This window comes from Solanum lycopersicum, chromosome 10 (genome assembly GCF_036512215.1).
Source record: "Solanum lycopersicum chromosome 10, SLM_r2.1".
NCBI lineage: Eukaryota > Viridiplantae > Streptophyta > Magnoliopsida > Solanales > Solanaceae > Solanum > Solanum lycopersicum.
The window spans coordinates 19,774,007-19,786,057 of record NC_090809.1 but is presented as its reverse complement, the minus strand read 5'-3'; the positions used below and the strand labels follow the sequence as shown (position 1 = coordinate 19,786,057).

The 12,051-nt window shown below is 43.7% G+C and overlaps 1 protein-coding gene across 1 annotated transcript; it reads left to right on the top strand.

Annotated features, from left to right (window-relative positions):
- Positions 1–10,762: 10,762 nt before the first annotated feature.
- Positions 10,763–11,493, top strand: LOC138338740 (uncharacterized). Its single transcript, XM_069289828.1, has 2 exons — positions 10,763–10,970; positions 11,234–11,493. Exons 1-2 carry the CDS (start codon positions 10,763–10,765, stop codon positions 11,491–11,493), a joined length of 468 nt encoding a protein of 155 aa, XP_069145929.1.
- The last annotated feature ends 558 nt before the right edge of the window (positions 11,494–12,051 follow it).

The following is a 12,051-nucleotide window of genomic DNA, read 5'->3' as shown; positions in this document are numbered from 1 at the left end:
TGCACTACGCTGCCACCTACGGACCGTCGCAAGAACGACGAACCGTCATAAGCTTCGTAGGTGGTCTCTTCTGCATTTCTTCGCTCAAAATCTCCGCATTCAGCTATGGACAGATTCCCTACAAAACAAAGCGAAACTTGCATAACAATTAGTACAAAAAGACGTTCGGACACACTAAACTTAAGGAAAAAGTATTAATTATACCGTAAAACCACGGTATATCAACACCCTCAACTTAAATTCGTTGTTTGTCCTCAAGCGACGCACTATGACTCACTACACAATCTTTGTACAATAGTATCCATGTTTTATCCTTTGCAATCATTTGACTATCAATCCCGATTAATCTCATCAAATCTATGCATGCTATCACTATTAGGCTTGAATTTTGTGGGATCAGAACATGACACAGACTCACCATGCACTAACACCTATCCTCTTCAATTTCTTACCGAGGTGCTAACAATTCTGGTATTGCAACTAGTGTGCTCACTTTAAAACAAAATCCTCCTTTTTCACACAATGATTTCAGTTTGAGTATAAGGATTACTTTTCAACACTCGCTCTCAGAACAAAGTCACACTCATTCATACCTATTGCCATAAGCTTGCCCTTTTTTAGCTAGTAACATAGGCTCGGGGTCAGGTAAGGTATATTTTGGTATACTTTAGTGACTTTGCCCTTCTTGACATATCGTCTAAACCTTCCACTGTCTCTCATTTTATCTCGCCCAGTTTCTCATATTCTTTCACCTTGCTATTTTCTCTTCTTTCTTCATTTGTGTAAGTGACTCTCTTATTTTCTTACTTGTATTTCTTGCGTATTTTTATTTTTCTTTACTCTTCTTTTCAACTAATTCTTGAGTCACTTTACTTTTGTTCTTTCTCTCTCTTTGTTCTTTCAACCCCACTTTCAAGAGCATTCCTCATAATAGTCACCCTCAACTCATGGCTTTGCCATGAGTCAAGGTACACAATACCCAAAGTTGGGTCAGGGCCATAATGAAGGTTGTTTATGCATTAACCACGCTCAACTTATGCTTTTGGCATAAACTGAGGTGCACATGTCAAAGGAGGGTGCAGGGCCAACATATTGTTCCCAGAAAAGATCAGTTGGGGTGAAAAAGAAAGGTCTAATATTAAGCTCAGATTATTTGGATCAAAGAAGGATAAATTTCATTTGGTTTCTTTTATTTAGGCTAGAAATGGACTATATTGAATAAGGGCCAATGATCCTTTCCTAATTGTCTATTACAGCTTACTTTTAGCAGGACTAACCAGGCAAGATCTCGCTCAGTACCAATAGTGGACTATTCAAATTTCCTCACACTCACTTGACATCTCATCACTATACGAGATTATCACACCTAGTTCGAATTTAAGACTTAGGGTAATACAATGGTGTAAATCTATTTCATGCTTAGAGCCACACAATTATCAGTTACTATGCCTAATCATGCATTATTTTCCAGTTTATCAGGATATCATTTTATCTATCATACTCCAGAATTAAACTATGTAGAAAAGATATAAACATGCCGGTTCAACAGAAAAAGTAATTAGTCTTTTGGGGAAAAAGCACAGGCAAGAAAACCCCAAAAGAGGATAGTGAATTGGGCTACTCAGACTTCACCCTAACAGTCACTATCCATTTACCCCACCCCCAACAAAAAGCATGCAACTGTCCCCAATGCATAAAAATCTAAATACTAGAGTGGTAGGTGAAACAAACTTGTGGCGCAAAGCGCCGTCGATCAGCAAGATGGTGGGTCCAGTTCCCCGGAACCCACGTCCTCTGCAATCTGGACACCCTCAGTGGTGTCCTCAACAACAACCACACCATCAGTAGTGCCTCCTGCTATCTGCACAGTGCGGGACCTAGACGCCCCAGCCGCTAACTCAGATGCTCTCATTTGGTGCGCCTTCTCCTCAGCAAGGGAGGCTCTCCCGCAGCCTCTATATCTCGGCGCTCCTTCTTCCATGCTTGCGCCTCGTCCTCTGCTCGACCCCTACGCCTTTTGGCACTCTCTCGATGGGGAGGTGGTGGAATGTCAGAAGTAGCAAAAGGGCCGCCAACACGGTGTCCTCAGCAGGCTCGACAGAAAAGGCCTCAGACTCCGGCACCCTAGCCTCTAAGATCGTGTCGATGTCTGCACGAAGACTGTCGACTGCAGCCTGAAGAGTCGACACATCCACCGGAGGGGCTGGTCGGGCTAGCACTCTCAACTCAAAGGCGTCCAGGTGCTGGTTAACCTTAGCGATCTTCCGCTCTGTAAACTGCACCATTTTCCTCTCTAGGCGCTCTTCGGACTCAGTAATCGACTTCTGCATCCACGGCTGGATATGATGCAGAAGAGTGGCCATTTGTGCCTCTAGTTTTTGGACCCTTGCAAGTGGGACCAGTGCCGGTAAAGGGGCTGTGCGAGAGGAGCTCGGGGCTGTGCTACTACCCGGGATAGACTCGACCGGGGTAGTGTTAGTAGGAGCCTGTGTAGCTGTGCGGGCCTGGGCTACCGTATCAGCAAGATCATCAGCAAGTGGGGGAAGCTCTGGACGGGGCCCTCTGCGTGGAGCTAACTCATTGGCCTCTTCTCTGATGAGGCTGACGTCAACAGTGCCCTACAGGGTCTTAAGCTAATCTACGTGCCATATGGGCACACCTGCAGACCTACAAAGGGAAAAGATCATGCACGGGAAAGGGTAGGTAGTAGTGACCTTGAATTCCCTCTCGTGCATGACTGCCTGGAGAAGCCATGCGAAGTCCACCTTGAATCCGGCTATCATCACCGCCATCAACACTGCTCGATCCCAGGTAACGATATTATCAGCAACTATGGGGGAAAGGCAGTGACGGACAAGCAGCCACAAGAACTTTGTTGTGAACGTGAGGTTGGCCTTCTTGATGGCCCCCTTCGGCTCAGTCACCCAATCGGCACCCTCTCCATCTACTGACAGGTGCAGGGTCATCCACCTCTTGGTGGTCTCTCTCAATGATGGCTCGCGCAAGAACTGACCATCCTTAACTATCTGCCAGCGGTAGTCAAACTTGGCAGTGAAGGGGTCCGAGTAGCATCATTACTCTCGCCGTATAGAAACCGGCAGATAGCTGGCAGGGAAATGTCAACCTGTACGCCCCGGACTCGGACCTTCTCCAGTGGGGCCTGTTTAGCGGGGAAGCCCGCCTATCGATCTGTGATCGGAGAGTCGCTAGGTAGGATGCGTAGAACTCTCAGACCATTTCTTTGTTGTATCGTCCCAACGGACGTGTTGTTCACTCTAAGTGATGCTTGGTGAAGAGGTTGTGGATCTCAGGCATCGTCGGGAGACTCCCTGTAAGTACCCGCCGCTCTTAAGTGAGTGTTCGAGTCATCACTCTTTTATCAGTCAGGAACTTGGCGTCGGAGTAGACTTGAAACTGCCCGTCAACACACCATCGGTTGGGCTGCTCAGTGGCTAGGGTGGGGACTTGAGCTGGTGAGCCAGATGTAGAGTCTGAACTGTTAGCCTAATCAGACGAGGCTGACGCTGCAGTGGTGGCGGGTGCGGGAACCTCAGCAGAGCCAGAGGCTTCCTCGGACCATGATACTCCTAAAGAGCCAGACGCTCCTTCCTCATTTGTGGCTAACCCAGAGGGTGTGGCGGTCAGTGTGCGCTTCTCATCAGACTGGGAGGCAGTGACTACGCCGGACGCCACCTTTTTGGGTGTGGCTCTGGGAGCACGTGCAGCACGGGAAGGTGTGGAAGTGCCTGGGGGCACATACTCAGGGTCACGCTCATCATCAGAGCCGATATCATGCGGGCATATGGGACGACAGACTTTGATCGCCCGCGTGCATAGATTCGGTCTTGCTTGGGTGCCATAGTAGATAGTACCTGCAAAGGATCAATATTAGTACGAGTAGTGGCAAACAAGACAAGCAAAACCATACGAAATAAAACATTGAAAATAGTATGTCATTGCTGTAGAAACAGTGACACACGACAGGCTTGGTGATGGCTCGTCGTGACTATGACGGACCGTCGTGAGGTCCGTCGTGTTTTACTTAGACTATGTATATATAGAGAACCCTGAAGGAGAGTCTCTGGCTAGCATGGCGGTATGTGCAGGTCGGACCGTCACAGATATGACGGTTCATCGTAGATGTCCGTCGTAGGACACTTGAGAAAAAAATGGAGACCCTTAGGAGAGGGGTCTCTGACCGTCATGACGGTCATGCAGGACGGCCCGTCGTGGGTACGACGGTTCGTCACATGTGTTCGTTGAAGGACACTTAGAAAAAAAAAGAGACCCTTAGAAACCGGGTCTCTGACAACCAAAACGGTTGTGCAGGACGGACCGTCGTGAGTACGACGATCTGTCACATGTGTCCGTTGGGAAACACTTGGAAAAAAATGAGAGACCCTTAGAAATAGGGTCTCTAACAACCGGAACGGTTGTGCAGTCCGTTGGGACAGGGTGCTAGGGCTTTTGCTACGGACCCTACGACGGTCCGTCGTGGGTACGACGGTCTGTCATCGAGGTCCCGTTCTGAATAACAATGACATAACTGAGGGTACCCTAAGCATCCCCGATGAACCCACATCAACCTTGTAGTGTTTTGGACCTACATGTATCTAACCCAACTACCTAGGAACTAGCAATGCAAAAGCACCTATGTCTAGGGTGGTAAACATGACAATTTCGAACATTTGTAACCTAGGTTAGACAGAATCGTCTAGAGTAAACAACATACGACGAGGAACTAAGCTTAATACTAACTAGTAAACAAGGAGGCAAGATAAATGAGTATAAATTTAGAGACACATACCTTAGAAATAAAGAAAAAGCAAATGGACAATTACTCAGTTGGCAAAGTAGACACCCACAGCAGCAGCTCCGACTAGTAGATGATAACTCTAGGGCGTTGGTTAATTTTAGGGGGCAATGATCGGTGGGAGGGAATGTGAAAGTTGAAAAGAGGGGGGAGATAAGAGGAATAATGAAGGAATGGCGGTGAAATGAGGGGTTGGGGAGGGGGGGTTTAAACGGTCTGATTTTGAAAAAGGGTCCAGCCGGGTCGGGTCGGGTATAACTCATTAATCACATGATGTTTCCACGACGACGGTCCATCACATTTGTGACGACCCGTCGTTGGTTCCGTCGTGTGTACCCTAGTTTCAAAATAACAGAAAAACGTACCTGGTACGACGGATGCATACGACGGTCCGTCGCAGGCGCAACGGTTCGTCACAGGCGCAACGGTCCGTTGATGTGTCCGTCAGTGACTGCTGCAGAGTAATTTTCTGCAGAATTTCCTGGTGATGTGCCTGCAAATTTAAAAACCCATTAGTAGAAAAATCTACCATTACTAAAAAGACGATAAGTATTGGGTTGCCTCCCAACAAGCGCCTAATTTAATGTCGCGGCACGACTGGGGACCCTTGATTACTCAGACTTCATCAAGATGGTATGCCTCTATCACTTCATTCCCCGATGCTTTATGCTTAAAATAGAGTTTTATTCTATCTCTATTCCTCTTAAACCACACTCCCTCCTTGGCTTTTAACTCAACTGCTCCATGAGGGAATACTTGGGTAATCAGGTAAGGGCCATACCATTTGGACTTGAGCTTCCCCGGAAGACAAGGCACCCAGAACTGTCTACAAGCACCAAATCCCCAACCATAAACTCTTGTTTTGCATTTTTCCGTTCAGTCTCCTTCTTCATCTTTTCTTTGTGGGATATGGCAGATACCGATTGGAGCTCACCACTCTGCCTCATGGTCCTACAAATGTTGAAGGTCGCTTCTTCATTATTAAACTGAAATGTCATCTGTCCCTTCTCCATATCAACTAATGATCTACCTGTAGCAAGGAATGGCCTCGCAAGAATAATAGGCACTTCAAAATCGATCTCGTAATAAAGAATAACAAAATCAGCCGGAAAGATGAATGACTCCACTTTTACTAGCACATCATGGAGTATCCCTATAGGCCGTTTCACTGTCCGATCATCCATCAGTAGCTGCATCGCAGTGGGTTTTGGATCCCCCAAACCCAATTTCTTGTAAATCGAGAGGGGCATGAGATTTATGCTTGCCCCCAGATCACATAATGCTTTCGCAAAATGTAATGACCCAACTGTACAAGGAATAGTGAACGCACCAGGATCTTCTTTCTTTTGTACGAGGGATCTTGTAGCAATAGCACTACAATGCTGCAGTTTATCATCATCCTCGAAAGTGACTAATCTTTTCTTGGTGACCAAATCTTTCATAAATTTGGCATAACCGGGCATTTGTTCTAGAGCTTCTACCAAAGGGACATTGATAGAAAGCTGCTTCAACATTGTTATGAAACACCGGTATTTACCATCCTCGGTCTTTTTCACTAATCTCTGAGGGAAGGGTGGTGGTGGCCTAGGCATGGGAATTACCTTGATAGGTACTTCTGCATCTTTTCCATTACTTTTCTCTGCTTCACCACTACCCTTTACCACATTATTATTATCCTTTCTCATATTTTCCTCAGTAGATGGCATAGGTGGGTCAATGGTTTTCCTACCACCCCGAGTAGTGATTGACATACAGTGCACATTATTCTTTGGATTTTGGACGGTGTTGCTACGAAGAGTGCCCGGTTGCCGTGTGTTCACTGTCGCAGATAATTGGGCCACTTGCAATTTGATCTGTTTAATCGAAATTGCATGTGTATCAACTTTATTCCCAATACTAGCTAAATCACACCTCAACTCTTTAATGTGTTCATCACTAGTGTCGAATTACTCCTCATCATTTTGTGCAACATATCCTCAACCCGCGCCATACTATCTCCACCATCCTTAGAAGTAACTTCACAATTTTGAGGAGGGACATAGGGTCCATTCCTGTCGTTTCTATTAGCATAGTTACCCCTGTTAAAGTTGCTGTCGCGGTTGTAGTTTCTATCTCGGACATAGTGATCCTCACGGTTGTAGTTACCAAAGTTCCGACCTTGGTTCCCTTGACCTTGGCGCCAATTATCCTGATTTGAGCCTTAGGCGCTTGGTCGGAAACCCCCCGTCTGCTCATTTACTGCATAAGTGTCCTCCGCATAGTAGCACTCATCATTAGGGGGTGGTGGTTTAGCCAAGTAGTTAACTGCATTTATCTTTTCTGCACCCCCTATGACATGTTTTAGTACCAACCCAAGCTCAGTTCTAATCTGAGCCATTTCTTCACGAATCTCATCTGTGGATGGTTTATGAGTGGACTGCACTGCGAAGGTGTTTCTCCCTGTATCAGACTTCCTAGTACTCCAAGCTTTGTTATTTCGAGAGATTTTCTCTAATTTTTCACCGACGCATAAGATCCACCTGCTATAGTGTCCAACACCGCTTTATTGTTATCATCTTGTCTCCGATAGAAGTATTCCTTCAGTGACTTATCATCTATACGGTGATTTGGAACACTTCTCAAGAATGAGGTGAATCTATCCCAAGAACTACTAACTGACTCTCCTGGTAGTGCCACAAAGTTGTTCACTCTGTCTTTGTGGTTTAGTTTCTTGGAGACCGGATAGTAGCGTGCTAAGAAGACATCTCTTAATTGGTTCCAAGTGAAGATTGAGTTGTATGGGAGCTCAGTGAACCATATAGCAGCCTCTCCCGTCAGTGAGAGAGGAAACACTCTGAGACCTATTACATCTAAATCCAAATCAGGCCTCCCTAAATAACTTTTACACACTGCCCTTACCTTAGCTATATGGGCATGTGGATCCTCAGAAAGTAGCCCTGAAAACAAACCTCTGGCAGTGAACATTTGCATCAGGCTACTAGTTACCACAAAAGTGTGGCCTGTGGGTAGAGGGGGCAAGACAAGTGGCCCATCCGAGTCTGCTATGTTATCATACCCTCTGTAGTATGCTTGGGGTCGTGGAACGGGATTTTGTCCCCTCTGTTGATGTTCACCCGGAGCATCGAGTAACATCTGATCATGATTATCAACCGAAGCTCGGATGTTTTGGTTCGGGTCCTCATCATTTATTCCTAAGTTTCGATTCATATTGCGCAGTGTATGCTCTAACTCATGATCGTAGGGAAACAAGAGTTCTTTTTCTCTCCGTGCATTTGGCATACAAGGAGGATAGTTTTGAAAAGAAATCAAAAATAATAAAACAAAGTAAAATCAAGAAAATATCAACTAAACTATAGTAATAGGTTCAAGTTAATCTAAAAGCTATAATCCCCGGCAGCGGCACCAAAATTTGATACGCTCAAACTTACTTCTCAAATAAGAAGTAAAGCGGTCGTGTCAAGTAAATAACCCAACTAGTGAGGTTGGGATCGTTCCCACGAGGAAAATAGTCTGGACTTAATTTCAACCTGTTATTACTATTGTTTGGTCAATAACTTCGTTGGAAAGTAAAAAACAATAAAGGGGGGTTTCTATTTCTAAATGAGTGAAAATAAATAACGAACTTGAAAGAGACACTTAACAGCTTTGACAGTTGGATTTTAATCAATTAATCAAAGTAACTAGGGTTTACGTGTTCCCCACAGGTTCATAACTTGATAATTCTAACTATAACAATTCTTTCCTAGTATCTTGCATGCAAAGTGATAAATAATGTATTTCTAAATCCTTGGTCTGGCATCCAGAAAATCTCACTCCGCACCTTGGTCCAGCTACGTGTGTTGCTATCCTAACCCTTATCCTTTCCTCATACTATGCATTCTATTCGATATTTGACTAAGTGATTACCTTGTACCAATCAATACTAGCCTATTAGATATTATACACTAAATCTATGTTAATAATTCTTTTCCTTTTATCTACTTCCTTGGTCCGGCAAGTAGCATTAAGGCGAGTTCTAACATTGGCCATCTGTTAAAAAGACTTCTAAGCGAAAGAATTATTAATACATGCAAGACACTATTCTAGAATTGTTATTTTAGTTAGGGTTTATCTCATTATTTGCCTATGGTTCCCACAACCCTAGTTATGGAGTTTAGTTACTCATAGCGATAAACACAATATTCAAAGATAGTAGATAAGAATTCATGTACTTACTTCAATGAGAAAGAGTAAAATCCTAAAGTTTGCTTGATTAATATCCAAAAATCACTTGCAAGAATCTCAAAATCTAACACTAATACACAAAGTCTAAAAATCTGATGTCTAATCTCATAGAGTCTAACAATACGGAGTCTAACCTCAAAAATGAGTTTTTTCAAACTATTTATAAAAAAACAAAAACCTAATTAAACAAGGATTCTAATTTCTGAAAATCTGCCAAAACGCGGCTAGGTCAACGGACCTCGCGACGGACCGTTGTGGTCACGATGGACCGTCATGGACTCCATCGTCCCATACTTGTGCAATTCCTTCTGCTGCTCTCTTCATTCCCCTCGAAGGCAAGTATGACGGACCGTCATTGGCACAACGGTCTGTCGAGGGTCTTCGTTCCAAAACACTTCAACTCTTGGAATCTAGGTACTGGGATCACTTCTCTGAACTTCATGACGAACCTGCAGGACGGACCGTCATAGCCATGACGGACCGTCACAAGCTTTGTAATCCCACACTTGGTCAGACTTCCCCATCTTCCTTCAGCAGCTACACTACGCTGCCACCTATGGACCGTCGCAAGCACGACGAACCGTCATAAGCTCCGTAAGTGGTCTCTTCTGCATTTCTTCGCTCAAAATCTCCGCATTCAGCTTTGGACAGGTTTCCTGCAAAAAAAAGAGAAACTTATATAAAAATTAGTACAAAAAGACTTTCGGACACACTAAACTTAAGGAAAAAGTATTAATTATATCATGAAACCACAGTATATCAGTGCATTGTGAGATCTTCATTGATCATCGGAGTCTTCAGTATATCTTTAGTCAGAGGGGTTTGAACTTGAGGCGGCAGAGATGGCTTGAGTTGCTGAAGGACTATGATGTGACCATTCTATATCATCCGGGGAAGGCCAATGTTTTGGCCGATGCTTTGAGTAGGAAGACTCTTAGCATGGGGAGTCTTGTATCTCTTAGTATTGAGGAGAGACCATTGGCTAGAGATATTCAGATGTTAGCTAACAGTCTTGTCTGATTGCAGATTTGTGAGGAGAGTAATGGGATGATTGCTTTAATTGAGGCTCGATCTTCTTTAGTCGAGAAGATTCGTGCTAACCAGTTTAATGATGAGAAGTTATGTCTTATTCGAGACAAAGTATTTATAGGGGAATCCAATTAGGTTTTCCTTGATTTTGATGGCGTCTTGAGGATTGGAAGCAAGATTTGTTTGCCTAAAATGGGCGATTTGATTAGATTAATTCTTGAGGAGGCCCATTTTTCTCGATATTCCATCCATCCGGGGGCGGCGAAGATCTATCATGATCTGAGTCAACATTACTGGTGGTGTGGTATGAAGAGAGATATTTCAGACTTTGTTTCGAGGTGTTTGACTTGCCAGCAGGTTAAGTGTGAGCACCAGCGGCGCGAGGGTGTATCTCAGCGGATACCTATTCCTACTTGGAAGTGGGAGCGAATTACTATGGACTTTGTTGTGGGTTTTCCTACCACAATGGGTGGTTATGACTCTATTTGGGTTGTTGTTGATAGGCTAACCAAGTCTGCCCACTTCATTCCGGTTCGGGTGAAGTATACGACAGAAAAGTTAGCCAAGCTATATATCAGTCAGATTGTGCGACTACATGGAGTTCCTGTTTCTATCATATCAGATCGAGGTTCACTAATTACTTCTCACTTCTGGAATGCATTACAACATGGTCTAAGTACTCAGTTAGATATGAGTATGGCATTTCACCCCCAGACAAATGGTCAATCTGAGCGGACCATTCAGGTATTGGAAGATATGCTTCGAGCATGTGTGATGGATTTTGGTGCTAGTTTGGATCGACATTTACCCTTAGCAGAATTTGCATACAATAACAGTTATCACTCTAGTATCCAGATAGCCCCATTTGAGGTGTTATATGGCAGAAGGTGTAGATCTCCGATTGGTTGGTTTGATTAGGCAAAGATGGACTCTTTGGATACAAATTTTCTTAGAGATGTTATGGAGCAAGTTCATATGATTCATTATAGACTATTGACATATCAGAGTCGACATAAGAGTTATGCAGATCGGAGAGTTAGAGCCTTAGTATCTATGGAGGGTGATCATATTTGGCTCCGAGTATCACCCATGAAGGTGTGATGAGGTTTGGAAATAAGGGCAAGCTTAGCCCTAGGTTCATAGGACCTTTTGGGATTTTGAGCCAAGTGGGAGAGGTGGCTTATAAGTTGGCATTGCCACCTAGTTTGTCAGCAGTTCATCCTGTTTTTCATGTCTCTATGCTTCAAAAGTATATTTCGGATGAATCTCATGTGCTTTCACTTGATTATGTGGAGTTGGGACCAGACTTGACATTTGAGGAGAAGCCTATAGCTTTGTTAGATAGGCAGGTTCAAAAGCTTACGACCACGGAGATTGCTTCAGTGAAGGTGCAGTGGAAGCACCGGTCGATGGGAGAAGCAACTTAGAAGACAGAGTCTGACATGCGTTCCAGATATCCTCAGCTTTTTTAAGCTTTAGGTACTTTCTTTTACTTTATGTTCGAGGACGAACAAGATTTTTAATGGTTGATAAAGTAATGACCCGGAAGGTCATTATTGAAAAATTTGAATATTAGTGTAACTTGAATTATTTAATGGATGAGTGATCATAGATAATTGAATTAATAGATAGTTAGTGGGTTAAAGTGAATTAAATTATTTGGGGTTAACATATGATAGCTAACTGAAAAGGGTAAAGAGGAGAACATGTGTCTTTGAGAGAGGGAGAAAACTGACGGCGAGGAAAAAAAACAAGTACAAAGAAAAGTTTTGTGAATCAGGTACGTACTTTTCTTCCCTTTCAATATAATTAATATATATGTCAGGATGATGTATTTTTTGTTGAAACAATAAGGTCTATTGTGGGAATAGTAAAAAAAAGAACGAAAGGCATTAATGGGGGCAGCATAAAGTAAAGTTAATGGAAACTTTTCAATTGAAAAGTTGTCAGGTTAGGAATTACAGTAATACCTATGCCAATTAATA

Bases quoted from the DNA above. Each gene is read 5' to 3' on its own strand.
- LOC138338740 (XM_069289828.1), top strand. From the start codon at position 10,763: ATGGCATTTCACCCCCAGACAAATGGTCAATCTGAGCGGACCATTCAG. The intron at 10,971-11,233 runs GTTGGTTTGATT...TTTTGAGCCAAG, and splicing joins AAGGTGTAGATCTCCGATTG to TGGGAGAGGTGGCTTATAAG.